At 33.9% G+C, this 23,485-nt stretch overlaps 2 protein-coding genes and 2 pseudogenes across 2 annotated transcripts; 1 reads left to right on the top strand and 3 right to left on the bottom strand.

Annotated features, from left to right (window-relative positions):
* Positions 1-399: 399 nt before the first annotated feature.
* LOC120160657 lies at positions 400-3,834 on the bottom strand (annotated as a pseudogene).
* A 3,074-nt stretch (positions 3,835-6,908) lies between these two features.
* On the top strand, positions 6,909-10,136 carry LOC120160668 (annotated as a pseudogene).
* Positions 10,137-10,820: 684 nt separating this feature from the next.
* LOC120160607 (cysteine proteinase inhibitor B-like) lies at positions 10,821-11,394 on the bottom strand. The gene has a single exon (XM_039170986.1). The coding sequence runs from the start codon at positions 11,329-11,331 to the stop codon at positions 10,927-10,929; it is 405 nt and encodes a 134-aa protein (XP_039026917.1). The 5' UTR covers positions 11,332-11,394; the 3' UTR covers positions 10,821-10,926.
* An 8,576-nt stretch (positions 11,395-19,970) lies between these two features.
* On the bottom strand, positions 19,971-22,269 carry LOC120160792 (transcription factor bHLH62-like). The gene is made up of 7 exons (XM_039171133.1): positions 21,399-22,269; positions 21,121-21,324; positions 20,954-21,019; positions 20,804-20,872; positions 20,637-20,708; positions 20,268-20,547; positions 19,971-20,153 (listed from the first exon to the last, which is right to left on the bottom strand). Exons 1-7 carry the CDS (start codon positions 21,999-22,001, stop codon positions 20,116-20,118), a joined length of 1,332 nt encoding a protein of 443 aa, XP_039027064.1. The 5' UTR covers positions 22,002-22,269; the 3' UTR covers positions 19,971-20,115.
* Positions 22,270-23,485: the final 1,216 nt, after the last annotated feature.

A 23,485-nucleotide genomic window follows, 5' to 3' on the forward strand; every position in this document is an offset into this window, starting at 1 on the left:
ATTAAATTAAAAAAAAGAATGGGATAGAACAAGCATATGATCATATATATACTTGGGATTGCTTTGAATTACAACTCTTAACCCTTATGAACTGAAACTCAAATTACAACACAGGCTGCGATCAGGATCCTAGAACTTATATTCCTTCACATATGTTCCTAATTGGTCCCCGATCCGATGGCATTCGTCGTTTCCGTGCCGACGCCTTCACGGAACTCGTCCGATGAATGGTGCTATCCTTACTTTTCAAGTGTTGTTGTGGGGTACCCGGCCTCTCATTCGTAGAACTGATGGGAAGGAAAAGGACCAAATGGAATGGAGGAGGTAAGACAGGATAAGAACTCGCGCTGGCGGGAATTCCGGTACCGAATTGCTACGTCTTTCAACTGTTTTCTACGGTCAAGATTGCACGGCCAACTTCTGGAGGTGCTCGAAGAAGATTTGTAGGCTTACGTCGTCGGTGAAGATTACGTCTGATCCGGTAGCCATGTCGATGGGATTACTGTATGTTGCTGATGGGTTCAACTTTGCTAACAAAAACCTTGCCTGCACAAGGAAACCAAAATGAGCCCTTAAAAGAAGCAATCTAGGACTGATGAATTGGCTATGGTAAGTATCGGAAAACCGGACAGGGAGGGACGGTTTTCGACTTGGTAGACGACGTGCGGAAGGCCATGCATGGACCCCCAAAATGGCAATACCGCCATCATGGCCCCTATGTTTTCGGGGACCCGATTTGAGGGATTCAACAAGGCTCAACTCAGCCGAACCATGAAACTTTAAGTGCTGACAGACTGCAATTGTTACATTATGAACATGGTTCTGATCACGAAATGTACCAACTGGGATCCATGCTGATCACATACAACCAATCTAGGGACGGGGAAGCGTTCCTGAATAATCATTTCGGCGTCTACGTGTGGTGCTTGCAAAAGCTGTTCAAATGCCTGTCAAAAGAAATAAGCTTTACACATCAAAACCATAAACTGAGAACCTAGAAATCAGTTGCAAATTGCAGCTTAAGAACATTCTAAACTACTGATATATGATTGCGACCAGAGCCGAACATATGTTCAGACTTGAGCTAAATGAATCACTGAAGCCAAAATAACAAATACATAACATACTTCCAGGCTTAAAGAAACAACAAAACCGTGCTACTACGGCTTCAGCATACCTGATGTTCCGGCTGATTCTGGTAACACATGTTGCAGTTACCTGTATAAACTGTGAGCGCCTCAAGTTAAACATGAATTGAGGAAACAAAGAGAAAGAAGAGTTTAATGTAAAAGATGATGGATCATCCTTCCTATATTCTCCGAATTTCGAACAAAGTCGAATGAGATTGCGATCTAACCACCGTGTAGCATCAAACCCCTTCTAAATGGAAAAAAAAGTGATAGTTACCTAAAGAAACTATAGATCGAAAGTGGACTCGAGAAAGAAATATAACAACTGGTGCATAACGGAATAGAAGTTTAAATTACCTCCATCTCCATCTTCAGAGAAGTTATTCTCGCCATTACGACATCTACCGTCTCTTGATAAAAACCCTTTACTAATTCCTATATAGGACACATTATTCGCAGTTAGAATAGATTAACCAAGACACAGATTGAGAGAATTTAAACCGACCTCTTTACCGACTGCACTTTCCACCCATCGTCTCGTCACAGTCGTAACACGAAGCATTGTTTTACCTTGGGGGTCTTGATAACTGCAATTAAGATACATGAGATCACAATCATATTTTAAGGGAAATAAAGAGGACCCTTTTGAGTAGTCCATGCTGCAAACCTTGTAAGAAACTGCAAATAGAGCTGTGAATTTGCAGCTCCTGGATCATTCGGTCGCTCAGTTGCCAAAATATCGAACAAGACCGACAAGCACGTACTCCTGTTGAGGCCACACATTTTCCATTTCGTAGTGTTCCCCTCCCCGATGCTCGTGTCAGAGACATTAGTTCCTGTCTGCAACACTCATAGTAATCAGCTTAAATCCCGATAAATACTCGTAAATATAGCCTTCTGTAAAATGATTAAATGGTCCAACCTTCTCCAAAGATGTGAAAGGTCCAATGACCCCTTGAATTTTGATGTCCTTTGAACAGTTGACCTCAAGCATGCCACTGGAAAGGAAGGGGAAAATGAGCTTATCAGGAATCGAATGGTTCGAAAATTTAGACCTCAAACAAATACGAAAAGGACAACAAGAACATACACATGAAAGAGCTAACTTTTATGAAAGAAGTGAAGTTAAAAGGTTGAAGAAGAAGAAGAAGAACTAACTTAAAACATAGGCCAAGAGATTGTTCTCCATCCTTGAACATACACCTGAAAGAGCCCTTAAAAACAGAATGACCGAAACTTTCAGCTAGAACAACAAGCCCACATGTTCTTTCAACTGCAACTTTCATTTCAGCAACCCCAACCTGAGACGTTACGAAGATTACAACATAAAGAACAGATACGAATCATCGGAGGGATCGACCTAGATCGGCATAGCTACTGTTTTATGAACAAAAAGGGATCTAAAAACAAATTAAACAACCAGACAGATGGCACAAAACAAACCTGATCAAGTGCAGATGCAAAAGGTCTAGTACATGACCCTGGTTGACAAGCTGTTTCGCAAGACTGTCGTAAAATCTGACTGCTTTCCGAAAATATGGTGCAGCATCCTTATCGAGATCTTTATGTGAACGTACAGGTTCCGACAAGTCCTTCGAAACAATCTGCAGAAACCGAACAATCGATAACCAGAAAGAATCAGACAGCTAAACAAAGAATTTAATGGCATTACCGTCCCCGGCCCTTCGGTGCATGGACCACCAACTAAAGCAATAATCCTAGCTCCAGTTCCAGGCGTGCAGGCTCCAAGCAATCCCGACGCAACACTTAAGGCGACTCCGGTACACCTCGATACCCGATTACCCAGTTGTACAGGCCACTGATCCGTTTGCAGCTCATCCAACATCTACATTAAAATCAACCAAACACTTGATAAACATAAACAAGGTCAAATATTTCAAAATTAAGTTTCCCACCGGAAATTTATAAAACGCACCGAGTTGAGCGTGAATTCGCAATCAGAAGCAGGCAATACAAACCGGTTAATGCCCGAATTTGAGTACCCATTTTGCATGCCTTTCGGAAATCCGGCAGCTGTCCGCCGCCCGGCAACACCAAGGCCCAACTGTTCCTACACTTGCTCCTTGGAAATCTCCTTATTACCTCTGAAAACATAGACCTTTGATATATCGGAGAATCCCAATTCATGTACATGCGCTTGAGTCCCATACGAAACGAACCCGACAAGCGCGTGTTCTGGCAACAACCCGAGAGCCTGCTTCATCGCCAGTTTAACAAAACCGAACTCCTCCTCGATCATGCACGTGTCCAACACGAACACGAACACGGGCGGCAACTGAGGAGGAGCGGAAGGGTTGTTCGGATCGGGAGTCGGCTGGAGCGAGTATTGTACGGTGGTGAACTGCGGGTAGAGCTCGCAAGGCAGGTTCGTCTCGGAGATCATGGCGTAGTGCGGCGGGAAATGGTTGCGCTGGTAACAGAGCGGGCATATCCAGATCTTAGCGGCGAAATCGACGTGGGCGAACGCGTTGAGCGCCGCCGCACACGACTTGCACCGCAGGGGCGCGTAAGGGAGCGTCGGGATGTCCGGATGCGTGCGTATAGGAGCAATGGCAACGGCAACGGCCAACGGAATCACGCAGGCACTCGCCTCGAGTTTAGTACGCGGCCAGACGTTCCACGTCATTCTAACGGCGTCGACCCCTTCGGGATCGTTGTTCGCCATTTCCGACATTGTTGAAAATTATTTCAAAAAAACTGAACAAAAAAACAAAAAAAAAAACTTTTTTTTATCAGATTCGATTAATAATATAGAGAATGAATAACCGTTTCGAATTTTTTTACGATTTTTTTTACTTTTTATACGATTCCAGGTGACCCCAAAGCTTTATCGGGGTGAAAGGGGTCACCGATAGAGACGAAAGCGAAAACTTTATTGGTTTTATTGAAGGAGAAAGTGATAGTGGAATTCAGCTTCAAGACTGAGTATTTATGGGCGAATGTTTGTAATAACGGAAGGCTCTGCGCTTTCCTTTCTTCTAACGACACGTCTGAATACTTCTGTATTAAATTGCACTACTAATTTTAACTTTATCACTTATATTTAAATAAATTTTTATTTTACTGATGTTTTAAAATTAATAATTTAATTATTAATATTTGATCCCTCACCTTTAGAGATGGCAATTTAAATCAAAATTGATGAATTTTGATCCGGCCCAATACAATAAGGTTAAATTTCAAAAAAAAAAAAATTGAATTTGGGTCGTGTTGTGGTTGGATGGAGGGTGGAAGGTGAAAAAAACCTAATCCGACCCGACCTGACAATAATAATATATTTTAATTTAAAAAATATTACTATTTTAATTAAGTCAGGTCGAAACAGATTTATACTTTAAAAATTCGGGTCAGTTCGAAGTTGGGTGGATGATATATATTTTTCAGGTCAGGTCGGAGTCAGATAGAGGATATATATTTTTTGAATCGGGTTAAATAAAAAAAACACTATTTTACCACTTGAAATAGCTTTTCATAGTTATCGCATATGAACTCCCTTCTTTAAATACTTTTAATCCTCAAAACTTTACCTCCAAATCATCTTTTACAATAAATTTTCAAAAAAAATTATTAACTTTTAGAGCATGTGATTAGAATTTCTCAGTTAACATCTTACGTTTTCTTTAACTCGTGGATTCCATATTTATTAGGATCAAAATTTCTTTTTTCCTCCCTTAGATAAGAATTATTAAAAAAATAAAAATTGATAAAATTATAAAATTTCTCTAACTATTATAATATTTTTTAAAATTTATCAATATTTACAACATCAAAGAGACAATATTATAACAATTCAGAAAATTTAATAATTATTTTGTAATATTTAAAAGTTTATTGACGCAAAAGATTATATTGATGTAGTTGAGTGACCTATTGTGTACTTTACCCCAAATGTGAAGCGCGAAGATCTCAAACTGGAACGACAATGTCAGACGCTAGAAAAGAGGAGGGAACGTTACGGAACTATCTTCAATCCGTTATATTCCCATAGAATCCGATCTCTTCTGCAAAACCAATCTCCGAGCATTTTCCGGTGAAAGAAAACGCCGATCACCCAAAAGCAATCAACATGGAAGAAGCCACAAAGGGTGACCCAGTTAACCCCATCACCAAAGCCGGCGAGGAGAGGTGTATCGGAAAAGATGGCCTGAAGAAGAAGGTGATGGTGAAGGGAAGTTGAAGGTAATGATGGGTTCTTCTTTGTTCAGTGTTCTATTGATTAGTTTGGGGATTTTTGAGTCATTGGTTTGGTTTCATTTCGGTTGCAGTGCATTATACTGGAACTTTGATTGACGCAACCAAGTTTGATTCCAGCCAGGATAGGGAAACTCCTTTCAAATTCAATCTTGGCGTAGGTAAATGAATCTAATTTATCCAATTTACCTTTGATGTGGTAGTTTTAGGGTAAAGTATACGGATGGTCCTCCGACGACTAATATTCTAGAGTGGGATGACTATTTTATAACTTTTAATAGTCGATGGACTCACCAAAGCATCATCCTATAGTCAGAGACCATTTATATACTTTATCCAGATTTTACTGGTGAACTTAACCAAGTGATGAATTTGTGATCATAAAGAAAAATTGGATGATTTGTGGAATATTTTATAAATCTTTGTTTTCAAAGAAATTTGTTTACAAAATAGTCATTTAAATTCTCAAACAGTTACAAAATGGTCATTGAAATTTATCGAGTTTATTGAACTATTACAGAATAGTCCTTAAACTTATCAGAAATTTTTGCTATTTTAACCTTGGAGGAGACCATTTTGTAACTGTTTAGAAAGTTTAATGACTGTTTTGTAACATTCAAAAGGTCATTGATCGAAAAGATCAGTTTTGCATGATTCAGTGACCTTGTAAAATGTAAAGATTTGTACAACGCATTTAGATATGCTCTGATCCAAAGCTTGAAGCTTTGTTCAATTGGAGCCTTGTAAAATCATATTGAAGTTTGGTACCGATGATTTTCTTGATGCATTGAGAAGAGAGATTATATAGCCCTGTGTTATATGGATTCGGACATGAAAGTCGGATGGATATGGATTATGTGCCTGGTACAAGTATGCTTAATATGTTCCAAGTTTTCCGATATTCGGAGGATCATCACGCCTCATACCCGAGTTCGGATATGTGTTGGACACAATTTTATGTTGGAAAATGAAGAATCACAGACTATATAATTAGCTAGTTGAACGAAACGATATGTGGAGTATCTGTAATAGGAATGAACCGGATATGCTAGCTTGTTTATCTTCGTGATTTTCAGGGCAGGTAATCAAGGGCTGGGATGAAGGTATCAAACCATGAAGAAGGGTGAAAATGCCGTTTTCACGATACCACCCGAGTTGTCGTATGGTGATTCTGGATCGCCTCCGACTATTCCTCCTAATTCAACACTTCAATTTGATGTGGAGTTGCTTTCTTGGACTAGTGTCAAGGACATATGCAAAGATGGAGGAATCTTGAAGAAAATACTTGTCGAGGGGGAGAAACGGCAGAACCCGAAAGATTTGGATTAAGTATTCGGTATATCAGGATTCATTTCCTCTTGCTCTGATTGTCATTCAAAACCTTATGCTACCGCATGCTTACAGCGGTTTCGTTGTCCTTATGACAGTTAAGTATGAAGTTTGTTTAGAAGATGGTACACCGGTTTCGAAATCAGAAGGGGTGGAGTTCGCTGTAGGAGATGGTAAGCATGATCACTCTCTACTATATGTGAATGTACTCTGAATGGTTAAATATGATGTTGGACCATGTACCGTGCAGGCTATTTCTGCCCTGCCTTCGCCAAGGCCGTAAAAACGATGAAGAAAGGGGAGAAAGTTCTGTTGACAGTGAGGCCGCGGTGTAAGTTCAAATCCTTTATGTTTTTATAGGTTTGTATATGGAACACCATGAAACCCCAAATGACTCCTTTTTGCATTTAGATGCATTCGGTGAGGACGGTAGGTCGTCATCGGACAGTGAAGGTGCTGTTCCTCCGAATACTACGCTCCATATCACTCTCGAGTTGGTTTCTTGGAAGACCGTTGTCCATATCACAAAGGACAATAAGATCAAGAAGAAGATCATGAAGGAGGGAGAGGGTTATGATCGTCCAACTAATGGAACAGTCGTCCAAGGTAAGCTCGCTATGGAATTCGATATTTCATTACATCTTGTGATCTCTTTTCGGATAGTTGTCTGAACATACTTATCACTCTTATTTGTACTCTTTGTTAGTGAAATTAATCGGGAAGCTGGAGGATGGGAAGATCTTTGTGAAGAAGGGTCATGATGAGGAGCCCTTTGAGTTCAAAGTTGATGAAGGTGACAATTGTGTTGTCATCCTTATTTGGTTCAATTAGATGCCATTCCATAGGCACTTAGCTTTGCATGAAGTTGTTTGATTTTTTCTAACATGGATAAAATTTGTTGCAGGACAAGTAGTTGACGGTCTTGAAAAAACTGTGAGTACCATGAAGAAAGGAGAGCATGCACTCATCGCCATTCGGCCCGAATACGCTTTTGGTTCATCGGAATCACAGGAGTTGGCCGTCGTTCCGGCAAACTCAACTGTGTATTATGAGGTTGAGTTGGTCTCATTTGTGAAGGTCAGTATATACATTCACCTGTTACCTCAGATTGGGGAACGAACCTCTAGAATTTTAGGGGTTAAAACATATTATAAATAGAAAATATAAAGAAAATATCTAAAATATATGATAATATGAAATTTTTACGAGAGCGACTGCTCCCATACTCTCCTCGGATTCAGGTGCTTAATATGTTAACAATGAATGATTGCAGGAGAAAGAATCTTGGGAAATGAATGCACCAGAAAAGATTGAAGCTGCAATGAAGAAGAAAGAAGAAGGTAATGCATTGTTCAAGACTGGTTACTACGAGAGAGCATCAAACAGATATGAGAAGGTAAACTTATGCACCATCAACTTTATCATTTATAAGGGTGTAAATGAACAGAGGGTTCGATGAATTGTTCGTATAATGTTCGTTTATGTAGTTAAATAAATGAGTATGAACAAAACTTTTATGTTCATTTAACAAATGAACGAACACAAGATGTGTTCGGTTTATTTTTGTTCACGAACAAGCTCATTTTTTTTTTATATTTTGAATATTAGTGAAGGTACATACTAAATTGAATATATGATGAAATTTTGAGTTTAAATTATGAACTCTAAGAAGTTTAAGCACTAATTGTGTAGTTCACCATCAACTTTATCAATTATATAGGGGTGTAAATGAACAGAGCGTTCGGTGAACTGTTCGTGAACCGTTTGTATAATGTTCATTTATGTAGCTAAATAAATGAGTATGAATAAAACTTTTGTCACTTAATAAACGAGCGAACATGAACAGAAATATGTTCGGTTCGTTTATGTTCACGAACAAACACGTTTAGAAGCTCGTTTTATTTTTTTTATATTTTGAATATTAGTGAAGATACATACTAAATTGAATATATGATGAAATTTGGAGTTTAAACTATGAATCCTATGAAGTTTAAGAACTAGTTGTGTAGTTTACCATTTTTCCTATTGTAACACAAAGAAAACCTTTTCCATCTCTCTATTTTCCATTTTATTTTAAACGAACATGTTCGCGAACGTTATAAACGAAATGTTCGCTAACATTTAAACGGACATGTTCACTAATATTAAACTGACACGTTTACGAATGTTAAATAAAAGAATACGAACAACTTCAAAATTAAATAAACGAACACGATGCTAAAAAATTAAACAACATGAACGAACATGAACACCTTCAAAAATAAATAAACGAACACGAGCATAACCTATTCGTTCAAGCTCTATTTATTTACACCCCATATTATACAAATTCTTGACTGTTTTTACTTAAAAGATTCGACGGTTTCAAGCTATTAGGTACATAGAGAATGACTATTCTATCAGCCATGAGGAGCAGCAGCAATGCAAGTTGCTGAAAGTGACTTGCAATCTCAACAATGCAGCTTGCCAATTGAAACTCAAAGAGTACAAGCAGACTGAGGAGCTATGTACCAAGGTAATAGCTTTAATGCCACATAGACAGGGACGAACACAGTAATTTACGTCAGGAGATGCAAACTTGAGAAATTATATTAAAATTTTTTATAGGGTGCGGCTGCTCCCTCGGTCCATCCCTGCACGTAAATCTCGTCTTGATGAGAGAATGTAAATCAAGCATGTGCATGTGTGCTTTTATAGGTGTTGGAGCTTGAAAGTAGGAACGTTAAAGCCCTATACAGGAGAGCTGAAGCATATATTCAACTTGTTGATCTGGATCTGGCAGAGGCGGATGTAAAAAAGCCCTGGAAATGGACCCTAATAACAGGTATAATGCATTCATCAGTAAGTTGTTTTAGTACAGTTATTATATGTCATGTTATCAACCACCGTAGACTGCCATGTCAATATCGTGGACCGTCGTATCAGTATAGTGAATTGTTGTGTCAACACCGTAACATTCGTTGACTGTAACGGTGAAACAACGAAAAGCGTTAGTTAAACGGCAGTGTAGGTGTTAAAGGATCCCATTGAAAGAAAAATAATACGAGGACTACGTTGATTTTCTTCTCTAAAGTAAATTTTTTGAAATACAGGACCTCTAATGCCATTTTAACTTGTTAAATTTATGTTTTTTTTGTTGATACCAGGGATCTGAAGATGGAGTACCGAGTCCTGAAGGAGAAGATGAGGGAGTACAACAAGAAGGATGCACAATTCTATGGCAACATATTTGCAAAGATGACCAAGTTAGAGCAATCGAATTCAACAAAACAGGACCGGCCTGCCCCTATGATCAAGGCATGATTAAGCCATGCATGATGATGATATTCTTCTAGTTCATCTAATAAAAAGATGGTGTTTTTGGATTCTCAAGAATGTTTACATTATGTTAAAGTTTTGTCCTTTGACTTCATGCTGTATTTTCTCATAAACCCAGAATTTCTGGTATAAAAAAAAAGTTAATCACCATATTTATTGTTAGGTTATATTTCGTGTTTAATGCCTTAACTATCAGTTTTAGTCCGTTTTATTACCTAAACTTTTAATTTTTTTCAAAACCATACCTAAGTTTAGGTTTCATTTTTAGTACCATATCGCTAAAAACTTTAGTTTTTATTTTATTTTAGTATCATGTTCAAAATTTAACGTTAAGTTTTGAAAAAATTAAAAATTTAGATATTAAAATGGATCAAAATTGATAGTTTAGGTACTAAATGAGTATTGTATCATATTTCTTATTAGGAAAATTACACATTTAATATTTAAACTATCAATTTTAGTTCATTTTAATACCTAAATTTTTAATTTTTTAAAAAATATACCTAAATTATAGCTTTTGTTTCATTTTTAATATCGTACCGTTAAAAACTTTTATTTTTGTTCCATTCGTTTCAATTTTAATATCATACCGTTAAAAACTTTAATTTTTATTCTATTTTAGTATCCGTTTAAAATTTAACGTTACGTTTTGAAAATTTTAAAAGTTTAAATATTAAAACAAACCAAACTAATAATTTAGGTACTAAATGCGTTAAATTTCTAACAGCGTACTATTAAAATAAAATAAAAACTAAACTTATGCATTATTTTGAAGAAAAAAATTAAAAATTAAAATATTAAAATAGACCAAAAACTGATATTACGAAATAGTTTAGATACGAATTGTAGTTTACCTTTCTTATTAATCTCTTTATTGATTAAGATTACGCGCTCTTAGGCCCTCAAAACACAAACAAACATGGGAAATGACTCATTTTTATTGTTTAGAAGGGGAAAAGTTGAGCAAATCCTTGGATTTAGCCCAAGGTTTAACCAAAACCACCGATTCAGAGGTCTTGGTTAGTCCACCCTGCATGGCTTTAATCTTGAGATAATACTTGATCCCGGAAACCACCTGCTTCTCAGCCTCCACCACTTGAGAAAAAACCAATGCCGCTGTTGACGACGACGACGACGAACCACCACCGTTATGACGTAACCGCCCTTGCCTCCGCCTGTTATACTCTTCCACCGAGAACCTCCCGAGCTCTTGGACCTCCTTGTTGTTCTTCACGTCGTTTATCGGTGTTCGACCTCCCAACCCTTCAACCACCGTGAACGTCGACACTGTTATCACCAACAACAACAACGAGAGAAGAATGATCACCCCAGCTTTGGCCATATCTCTAACCTGTGCTCCTAGTCCTAGTGCTACTCTCAATGATATGGTTGTGAAGTAGTAGGGTTGTTTTGGTTTATATTATATATATATATATATATATATATATATAGGCAACAAAAACTGAGAAAGAAAGACAAGTGGAGTGATGGGTCAAGTTCACGAGTGGGCACACTGTTTCGAGCATTCGACACGCAATTTAAGGCGATTAAATGAATCGATGGACGGAACAAGCAAACCGGGGAAGACAAGACACGAGCATCAACGTGACCCTGCATGTTTTTGGTTATTGAGAGGGAGATGACACCGATTACCGTATGTAGATTATGTTGTAATCATCCTATTTAATGGTAATATGTTGTTAATCAGTAGCGGATGCACAAATATTTTTTAGAATGGACACAAATATGTTAATAACATAAATTTTTTAAATGGGACGAGTATAAATAAAATTTCAGGGTAGGCAACATCCGAATAATTAACTAATAAAAAAACTCATGTTTTAAGGTAGACACTATCAATAAAATAAGTAAATAATCGGAAAAAAAAAATAGATTTCAAGGTGAAAAAGTGTCCAACTTAACCAAACCATGACTCCGTCACTGTTGTGAACCGTATGAACCGTATAAACCGGTGGTTGATGGAAAAGAAAGACGTGATGATGGGGGATGTCGATTCTGATGGTGGCAACAAAAATTTATGTTAGAGGTGTAAATTTAAAAATTTATATTAAAGATATAAAAATCAAATAATCAATAAAAAAATTAATAAAAAAAATTAAATATTCCCTCAATCCATCCTTGCTTATCGTTTTGGGTATTGTTGAAATGCTGATAAGGATTTTCATTTTCGTAAGGGAGGACAGCTGCATGGATAAATTGACAAGTGGCTGCATTTATATACAATAATAAATATAATTATACTTGTATTTTCGTTTACATTATATCTATTGCGATTATAAAAAATAATTAGTGCTATTATGAATTATAATCATTATTATTAGGGTAAAATAGATAATAGTCTTTCGATTGTATGACACTTTTTACTGAGTCCCCCGACTATTAAAAGTTATATAATAGTCCTTATACTATAAAATCATCCAATTATTTATTATTTTTCAAACTCGTCTTTTTCGTTAAAAACTTAATGACATTCTAAGTTAGATGTTAATCTATTGTCTGAGATATGATAGTCGTTTGAGATTTTGGGATCAGATTTTATCATATAATTTTATCATATCTCATACAATAGATTATATGATTAATATTCAACTCGGATTGCCGTCATTTTTTAATGGAACATGAAGAATAGTCAAATGACCATTTTGTAATTATTGATAGTCAAATAACTTAACAAAACAACATCATATAGTCCGAGAAACATCTGTATACTTTACCCTTCTTAATATCACGATTATGAAATAATGATTTCAGACGACATTTTTACTACTGCTCTCGTCCCATTTATATTGTCCATTGTTGAATTTCAAATTATTTTAGGAAGAAAAGGTTTGTGTAAGAGATGTGTTGTAAAAAAAATTAAAATGACAATTTATCCTATAAAAGTTAAATTTTATTTTGTCGAGAAACTAAGAAAATGATAGAAAGAAAAATGTGTCTAGTAAAAGTTGTTGATTTTTTTCAAATGGACAACTTGAATAGGACAATTTTAAAACACAAAAGTGACAAATTTAACGGGGGCATAGGGAGTATTATATAATAATCATTATTCTAATAACGGATAATTATTTAAATACCTTAATAATATAAGAATAAATTACATGTTTAACCACCCAATTTTTAACGTGTTTCTCTCAACTTTCAGATATTTAAATTTTATTCGTCTTGGTCACTTAATTAGTAAGTTTTCAAAACCAATTATCAAGACACTGTATTTTAGAGTTCTTTACTTTTAAAATTAATATACTTTTCTTTTTTTTTCTTTATTTACAAGTAATATTTGTCTTTATTTTTATTTAAAGTTAAGGAACTATATAGAATAAATATTTAAAAAAATTATAATATTTTCGGTGTAATATAAAGATAATATTTCTTTATACCCAATGTTACATCCTAATATGCATGTGCGTTATGTTCATACCATAACCAATTCAAATTTAAGTTTAGCACATGCATGTGTTAGCCAAGAATGATCTATGATATTTAGTGGCGGATCCAAAAATTTAAGAATGAGGATTTAAAATTTTAATTTATTTTTTAAAAATAATGGATATACAATTTTTTTTCTACAGAGTTAAATTTAATCATTTTTTTTCAAAATAATACCCTTACAAACTTAGTAGGTATTGAGTTTGAATCTTTATAAATGTAAAAAAAATATTGTTGAAAAATTCACCCGTAAAATTTATGTGTGCGTCGATCTAGATTAATCATGATAAAACCCTAAAACCAAAAGTACATTACCTCCATTACCATAAGACCACATCATTACTTGAACTTGATATTTGTATATATTCGTATATGCATTTTAATAATTTGAGGTAATTATAAGATAGTGCAATATAAGAATCTTTCTTAATTATAATAATTTATATGTATTTTGTAAATATAACTGTTCGAATTTGGATCTTCTATAAAGAACAATATTCTTTTTTTTTACACTGAGGTCGATATTATTTGTTTCTATATCTTATATTACAATTATTAAAGGCCATAAAACAAGAAGCTTGTGGTTTTGTCTTCCCTACGAAATCAATTCAATCTAACCCAAAACTATGGGGACCATTTTTGACACTTTTTGATACCCAAATTCATAAAGCATCGGGGCTGGCATTTGCTGGTGATTAAATAGGACAAATAAGCATCTTAAACCCTGGCCATACATCACCAATATCTCGTTATAGATGCTACAATTTAATCATTTTAGCTTTGGGAAAATGGAAAATTACATTTTGGTCCCTTTTAGACAATTAATGGTTCAATTAAGTCATTTTAACACGACCTTTTTAACATCCCTATTTTTTTTAAATTTATTTCAACCCGAACATTAAATTCCTGACTCGATCTCATTCGAGCACAAAAAATAATAGATATAAAAATTACGTTTACAGAATATATACCAACCAAAGTTAAAGTAATGAACACTTGTTGAAATTAAAGAAAATCACGTAAAAATATGGTCGGATACATAATTTTATGTTAAACACGTAAATTTGAAAGGTTATGTTAATAATTTAGAAAACACAAAATTATAAAGTTTTAGAAAATATTAAATTAAATTATTAAAAAATACATAAATAGTACGTAGATTTAAAAAATTTAAGAATGGTGTAGAATATTAACAAATATAAAGGATGATATAAAAGAATTAAAGTGACATCTAGCATATAGGTACCTTCTAAATCATCATTAATTATAAACTCCACAAATAAACATATTACATCAATCTCTCTTGATCATTCATTATATTATTTAGGTTAAAATAAGGGGATGATGCATTAAGTTTCGGGTTAAATGTATCCCATTATTTTAGAAAAATTATTAAATTTAATTTGATGTATTAAAGAAAAAAGGGAAAAAATAAATTTTTTTGCAACCCGTTATTTTTAACAAAAGAAAATTAAAATTTTGGACCCTCAATTTTTGGATCTGTCACTGCTTAAAATGAATCAGCTTTGAATCAGATGCCTATAAAAAAAACCAATGTGGTTCTCGTATTATTATTTTTTTAATATGTCCCTCTAACTCATAAATAAACCCATGTGATCATTTGACCAACATTTTTCATCGTTGACTGTTACGATGCTAACATGGCAGTTCACGGGGGTTCATAACATGGAGGATGACATGACAGAAGGACTGTCACGTCAACATCGTAGATTGTTATGTCAGAACTGTGAACTGTCACGTCAACACCGTAACTGTCAATTACAGAAAAACGTAGTCAAATGACCATATTCAGTTTGTTTGTTTTTGAGTTGAAAGACTACACTAAAAGAAAAAAATAATATGAGTTTTATTTAATTTCTTTTATATATTCAAATGATCATATATCTAATAATGAAGTCAAATTTATAGAGATTTTAAAAATATATTTAATCACAAAAATAAGAATTAGGATGAAATTTTAATAATTTATTGTATTAAAATATTAATATTGAGGTATTATTTATTGAAGTGGATGACATTAACATAAACCAAAGTAGAAGATTCAAACTGGTTCTGTTAATTAAAGCAATTGCAGTTGTAACTTGCAACTGTGGGACAATAAGAATCCAATGATGCAACTAATTTTACCTAACTATTTAAAGTTATATAGTAATTATTCACATTAATGTTTTTTCACACCTTCACTCTTACATATAATAAGTTTTAATGATTTACATATACATACATACATGCATACATGCATACATGCATACATGCATACATGCATACATGCATACATGCATACATGCATACATGCATACATGCATACATGCATACATGCATACATACATACATACTATAAGAAACTATAATCTTCTAAAATCACATTAAAATTCGATTTTAAAAAGGATGGTTGTTAACTCTGAAGTTCAGGGTTCAAGTACTATGTTTGCATGAATATTTAAGTGTACATTGTTAAATAATTAAGAGTCTTTCGAATAATGGTAAAGTACATAAATAGTCCCCTGACTATAGGATTTGTTTTATTGAGTCTCCGACTATTAAAAGTTACCAAATGGTCCTCCGACTATAGGGAGTTGCTTTGTCGAGTCCCTTGACTATTAAAAGTTACAAAATGGTTACCCGACTATTCATTATGTTCCAAACTCGTCATTTTTCGTTAAAAAATTGACGGTAGTCTGAGCTGTACATTAACCTGCTGACTTAGACATGATAAAATCTAATCTCGTAATCTCAAATAACTATCAGATCTTAGTCAATATGGTAACGCCCAACTTAGACGACCATTAATTTTTTTAACGGAAAAGGACGAGTTTGAAATATAACGGATACTTGAGTGACCATTTTATAACTTTCAATAGTCGAGAGACTTAGCAAATAACTCCCTATAGTCGAATGACCATTTTGTAACTTTTAATAGTCAATGAACTCTATAAACCAATATACTATAGTCGGAGATCATTTGTATATTTTACTCTTTAAATACAAATTACCTTATAATCAACTCGGATCAATAAATTTGTGTACTAAATTTGAATTTAATTGACAATGCTTATATCATAATCACTAGACTGATTTGTCCATATCATGCTGGATTTAGTCACACAATTTGCTCTAGCAATCACTATCAAAATGTGACATTGATGATGTTGAAAGGTATTGACTACTTTTATTGATCCAACCATTTAAATCTCATTGGTTGTCCTAGATTTAAGGATAAATTACGCATTTATTATCTAAACTATCGATTTTAATCTGTTTTAATACTTAAACTATTACAGTGACATAGTACCCGATAAAGAATAGGTCGCACCTTTACTTATGTGGTAGGAAATTGGGCTGCACTCGTAAGGGTCAAATTGAAAAAAAGATACGAATTTTATTCGAAAAGAAAGAACGTGCATGGTAAATGACTATGAGTCCAAGATAATTAATGAGAATTTAATTAAAAAAATTAATATTCCCCTAATCACAGGTGAAAAATCTTGTCTAATTAAAGCAAAATCCCTTTGAATAAGGGCAATTATCTCAAATAAATTGTCCTTGATTAATCATAACCATCAACCACATCCATTAATACCTAAAAGTACAACAAATTAATTAGACAAAAACAGATGCACCAAACTGTCCATTACAAAGAGTTGAGATATTCTTGTTAAAAGTTCATCATGAGCATATGGATTTGAAACTTTTCTTGTGGGAGAATAATCTTACAATTTGCAGTGTTGTGTCAGATTCATTCAATCAAATAATTTCAAAATATAATTTAGGGTAAACTGTGCATTTAATACTTAAACTATTAATTTTCATCAATTTTAGTATCTAAAGTTTCGGGGTTTTTATTCAAAATCATAACTTAAGTTTAGTTTTTATTTCATTTAGTACCATGCCATTAAAAACTTTACTTTTTATTTCATTTTAGTACCCTTGTTCAAAATTTAAAGTTAAATTTTGAAAAGATTGAAAGTTTAGGCACTAAAACGGACTAAAACATATAGTTTAGGTACTAAACGTGTTAAGTTTTTAATGGCGGGTACTAAAATGAATGAAAACTAAACATTAGATATACTTATGAAAAATTGAAAGTTTAGATACTAAAACAGATCAAAATTAATAGTTTAGGTACTAAAGGTGAAATTTACCCTGTAATTTATTACTATCATTTTAAGTAATTGAAGAAAATAAAACTTCTTGTTTAAATAGCAATGAACCAATAACGATTTGGAGGATTATTAGGTAGGTAGAGGGGAAAAAGAGTAAGAATGGTTATTGATCGTATCAGATCGAATTTTTATTTATTCGAATTTAATCTAAATATAATATTCTTTCCGTTCGTATTTGAACTAACTCAAATTTAGAAAAGTTCTATCTAACTTGAAGTTTGATTCGGTTTTAAGGATAAAAATTTACACTCGACCCGATAGATACTGATATATATGATCTTTTTTATTAAGTAAAATATGAATCTAATTGAAAAGGTTTAGAGAAGTGTATTATTATAAGACTTATACCACAAATAAGTACTAAAATATATATTTTTTCATTTAAGCACCTAAAGTATTTTTTTGTCAAAATAAATACCTACGGTTATTTTTTTGGTCAAAATAAGTATTTAAAATATTTTATGTCAAAATAGGTACCTAAACTATTCAAATTTTTTCATCTAAGTTCTAAAAAAGTTGGCATGAGAGATTAATTAAATAATACTTTAGGTACTTAGATGCATATGAGAATAGAGTTTTGTTGCTGTTGTTGTTGTTGTTTAGGTACTTAGATGAAAAAAATATTTTAGGTACTTATTTTGACCAAAAAATATATATTTAGGTACTTATTGTGATCAAAAAATACTTTTGGTATTTAAATGAAAAATATGACACACTTTAGGTACTTATTTGTTATATAAGTCTTATTATAATCATCTCTAAATATATGAGAAAAAAATATATTATTATCTTCGGTTAGGTTAACTATTTCTCCCCTCAAATTCGGCTCGACTTTATCATTAAATAAACTCATTTAAATTTATATTTAAAAAAAGAATAAAAAAAATCGAAACACGTCGAATTCAGATCAAATGTCGAATTAACTTAACAACCGACTCAATTCAAACAAAATTGCTTGAAAATCATCTATTTAAAAAAAATTCAATTAGATCCATCACCAATTGTCAAAAATTCTCTTTTGTAAGACTTTTTGGATTTCAAAGACAACTTTCATGGGGGAAAAGTTGTCTTTTTAAAGGTCATATCTTTATCTATTTTACATATGAATTCCACTAACTTTCTTTTTCCCACAACATCACCTTTTAATAGAAGTTCCACTCTTTTTGTCAGAATTTTCTAAAGCAGATTGGATTATAGAGACTAAAGACGTCTTTTTATTCTTCAGCCAACTCAGAACTTCACCAATTTCTCGTTTATTTTAGGGTAAACTACTCATTTAGTATCTAAATTATCAGTTTTAGTTCGTTTTAGTACCTAAACTTTCAATTTTTTCAAAATCATACTTAACATTTAGTTTTTATTTCATTCTAGTACCCACCGTTAAAAACCTAACGCATTTAGTACCTAAACTATGAGTTTTGGTTCATTTTAATACCTAAACTTTCAGTTTTCTAAAAACTTAACGTTAAATTTTGATCAAGGGTATAAAATGAAAGAAAAACTAAATTTTACGTATGATTTTTAAAAAATGAAAGTTTAAGTACTAAAACGGACCAAAACTGATAGTTTAGGTACTAAACACATAATTTACCCTTTATTTATCGTTAGTGTATTTTTTGTGTTTAGAATTTCATTCAATATGTTTATGTATTCATATCATACTTGCATGTTTATAATTACATTCAGATATATTTATGTATCCATATCATGTTTGCATCGTGAATTGTTTTATACCATAACCTATTAAAAATTATAAAATCATTCTAGTATTATTTGAGTCAAAATTAAAATTTAAAGACTCGTAAAATATACAAATTAAAATTGATTAAATTATAATGCATGGACTAAATTACACAACTTATACATAATAAAGGACTAATGACAAATTTGACCAAAAAATTAAGAATGCAGGTAAACTGGGAGATTATTTTGTTGGAAGAGATGCAATGGATTACAGCTCAAAAACACAAAATATGGCTAATCATCTCAAGAGATGAATTGTCCCCACCTTAACAGCTGTTTACAAGTAAACGAATATCTGATTTTTAATTTATTTTCCAGCTAAATCTGAAAGCAATGAGGGAGAAATGCTGTCTTTTTCGTTTTACCTGTAGCTTTTGTTTGGTTGCCGAGAAAAGAAAAAACAAAAGAAAATGGATAAATTTCATTGGACACAACTGTTTCGTTTTGCTGTTGATGTTATCTGCACTTTTTTTTAACATTAACAAAACCATAATCTGCGGAAGAATATTAGCCGAAGACTTCGATTCGATCCTCGAGATCGTAACACAAAGACATATGGTTGAAACGGAAGTATTACATAAAAATTCATCTCTTCTTTCAACCTCCATACATGGACTTGATTGTGATTAGTACTAAAATATTACAAATCAGGATTTGTTGTAAGAAATCTCTAAAATTTGGGGTCTCAGAAACAATTTCTGGGAAAATAAGGCTTTCCGTTTCTATTTACAATGGTGGTGTTTAGTGGTAGCTCATAGCTCGAGTTTCACTTGCCCTGTTGGTATTGAGCCTGCACCAGACATTGAAAAACCGGATCGGATTCGTTATTCGAACTCGAACCATGCCTGATTCCGAATAGTCGAAGTAACGTAATTGATCGGACATGGTTGAGTTCATGCTTTACCTTGATAGCTTTGTGGCTGATTCTGGGCAAACCCCATTTGAACAATGCTCTGGAGATCATCTTCCCACATTGGTCCGACCTGAGGATGAGCATCGGTGAAACCGTCGACCGAAGGCAGCAGGAAGCCTTGTGTTTTCATCGAGAACGGAGTCTCGGTGGTATTCGGTATGCCATTGGTAAGTGGTAGTAGCCCTTGCTGGGGCTGATAACCGTAAGGGAATGCCGGTGATGAATCGATCGAATAAATTCCGTGCGGCAACTGTCCACGGGATTGGAACATCTGCAGAACACAACGATAGCAAGATCGTCGCTTGAAAAATCGGGATGAGTTGCCGAATAGAGAGACTAATATAAGGGAGATTAACTTACATCCTTTGATAGAAGGGCTTCCATGTTAACATCCATCCTCGGATTCACAGTGGCCAACTTCATAGATAGAAACTGCAGACAGATATCAGTTCATCAGACATACTTTCCGCCCTCGAACCGAAATCGACATTACGATCAATGGCAGAGACGTCGGAAATTCAGCTTACCTCAACCTGGCGCTGTAAGGACTGCACATAGTTAATGATTTCATCAAGCATAACTGCTTTACCAGTCACCTGCAACGAATAGACTTCCCGATTTAATATGCTAATCCGAATGAACGTTCGAGGCATTTATCGAACACGAATTATGCTGACCTTATTGCAACCAGGAACAAGATCCTGAAGGAACTTCATCCTTTCACTTATTTTCTCTCTTCGAACCTGCGAAATTTCGATTCGATACGAACATTAGACGAACATAAACCTCAATTACTATGCAATGAATAGCTACTACAGATCATTGATTTTCGAGGTTTTCATACTCTTTCTGCAAGACTATGGCTATCAGTTGCTTGACCCCTTCTGGCCCTGACATGGATATAATCCTTCGGCGGCTCCAGCAACTTCGAATTCTCTTTCCTTTGCTTCTCATTCCCATCATTTGATCCTTTAGCATTCCCATTCCCAGCCGGAGCTCCATTTCGCCTGCTTCGTTTCGAGTTCGATTCCTCGTTCTCTGATGCAACCTGAAATGGATATCTATCATTAGCTTACCCTACATTTTTCGATAGAATTCGACAATTCGAATAACTTCAAGTACCTTGGCATCATCAGCTGCTGGAGATGGGATTTCTTTTGGTTTTTCCCTCGGAGTTGATTTCCTTTTCCTGGTGCCGGCATCGTTCTGGGATTGGATCTGCTGGAAAACTGAAGATTCATCCTTGGAAACACCGGATTCGGCATTCTCCGGCGAGGAAGACCTTGAAACCCCACTGTTTTTCTTATCGGAACCAGAATTCTTGTTGCTCTGAGATCCATCAACATTAATGGGTTGATTGCCAGAAAGCTTAAAGGAATCCATTAATGGATCATTGAAGCCACCGGAATTCCCGCTGGAACTAAAACAGGAAAATCTAGCAGCCCTCTCAGCGAATCCAGGATCAGCCGAAAACGGCGCCGCCAACGATGAACGATTCGGCAAATTCACCATTGAAAGATCGAACCTCGGAGGTGAATTCAATGGAGTAGTATAACAAGAAGCATCACCAGAACTACATATGTTCCCCAATTTTCCAATCAATTCCCTCATCATTACATTTTCCCCAGAAACAGGGACATTCGAAGCTGCAGGTGAAGACACCATGGAACTCAATGCTGACTCAAAGGGATCGCTCTGATCCATTGAATTATCCCAAGTTCCCATGATTTATAAAACAAAACGCAAAATATGTGAAGATTGTTGAACACCCAGATCAATAATCGCAGTGGAAACCGAGATTCAAGAAACAGAACCCATAAACTTTTTTTCCCCGAGAGAAACAGAGCAAGAGAAAGTGGTGTCTTTTTAAGGAAGAAGCAAAGGTTTACAATAGAATTTGAGTGAAAGGAGTTTTTCTTTAAACAATGATGATTTGATTATGATGATGATGAAGATGGTGCTTTTGTCACTCAATTAAGGAACTTGAAGCAAAGAGCAAAAAGATTGTTGGAATTTAAAAAAAAGCAAAGCTGAAAGGGAAACAAAGGGAAGAAAGTGAGAGAAAGTGAAGAGCAAGCAAGGATAGATAAAGCAAGCAAAGTAAATGCATGTTTGACCTTTTCATTTTAATTTTATGGTAAAATATATATAAAATATTATTTTATTGAATCTTTGAGATTATTAAAACTTATAAAATGTTATCTTTATTATAAGACGTTATATTTTTAGTCTTTTGTCTATTAAAGGTTACAAAATGATCACTCAATTATTCATTGTGTTTCAAACTCGTACTTATCCATTAAAAATTGATGATAGTTTGAGATAAATGTTAACATGCTGACTAAGATATTATATAATATGATATAATCTCAAACGACTATGATATCCTAGTAAGCATGTTAACATCCAACGAAAAAGGACGAGTTTGGAACACAATGAATAGTTGAGTGACCATTTTGTAACTTTTAATAGTTTGAGACTTAAAAAATAACGTCTTATAGTTAAGGGATCATTTTATAACTATTAATAGTCGAAAAACTCAATAAAGTAATACTCTGTATTTGTTTACTTTACCTTTAGTTTTAATTTTTCCAACTACTTTAAATCTCCTTTTTCGAGTGAACTATATCACATGACATTAATTATTAGTATGATTACAAATGTGTCACTAAATTTAAAAAAAAAAATACAAAATTAGTCATTCTATTGATCATGATAACAAACATGTCACTCAGGTCTCTCAGTGACATGTTTACTGTAATCGATAAACATAGTGATAGGATTGTTATACTCAATAAATAGAGTAATTTATTTATTAATTTATAAATAAAAATAAAATAATTATTACAATCAATAAATAGAGTGACTTGTTTGTTACAAACTTATAACATGGTGAACCATTTGTAATATATAAATAATATGTAACTTATGGTGTAATTTACCCCAAGTTTTTTTAATTTATGAATAATATTAAAATAGTAAACGGTTGTATCACGAAAATCCCAGCCTAAATCTCCGCAATTGGCGACCTTCAAATTTCAACGCTCAAACCATCCATTTTTTCCAATGCCATTACTTTTTTATGCTAATTTATAAAATAAAAAACTATATTTAATTTAATAATTCCGGATAACACGAATCAAATAATTTCAATAGTTGAAAGATTGTTGTTATTTTTAAAGGTATCATATAAAAATATGACGTTTGTA

This window comes from Hibiscus syriacus, unplaced genomic scaffold, assembly GCF_006381635.1.
Source record: "Hibiscus syriacus cultivar Baekdansim isolate YM2019G1 unplaced genomic scaffold, ASM638163v2 tig00002866_pilon, whole genome shotgun sequence".
Taxonomy (NCBI): Eukaryota; Viridiplantae; Streptophyta; class Magnoliopsida; order Malvales; family Malvaceae; genus Hibiscus; species Hibiscus syriacus.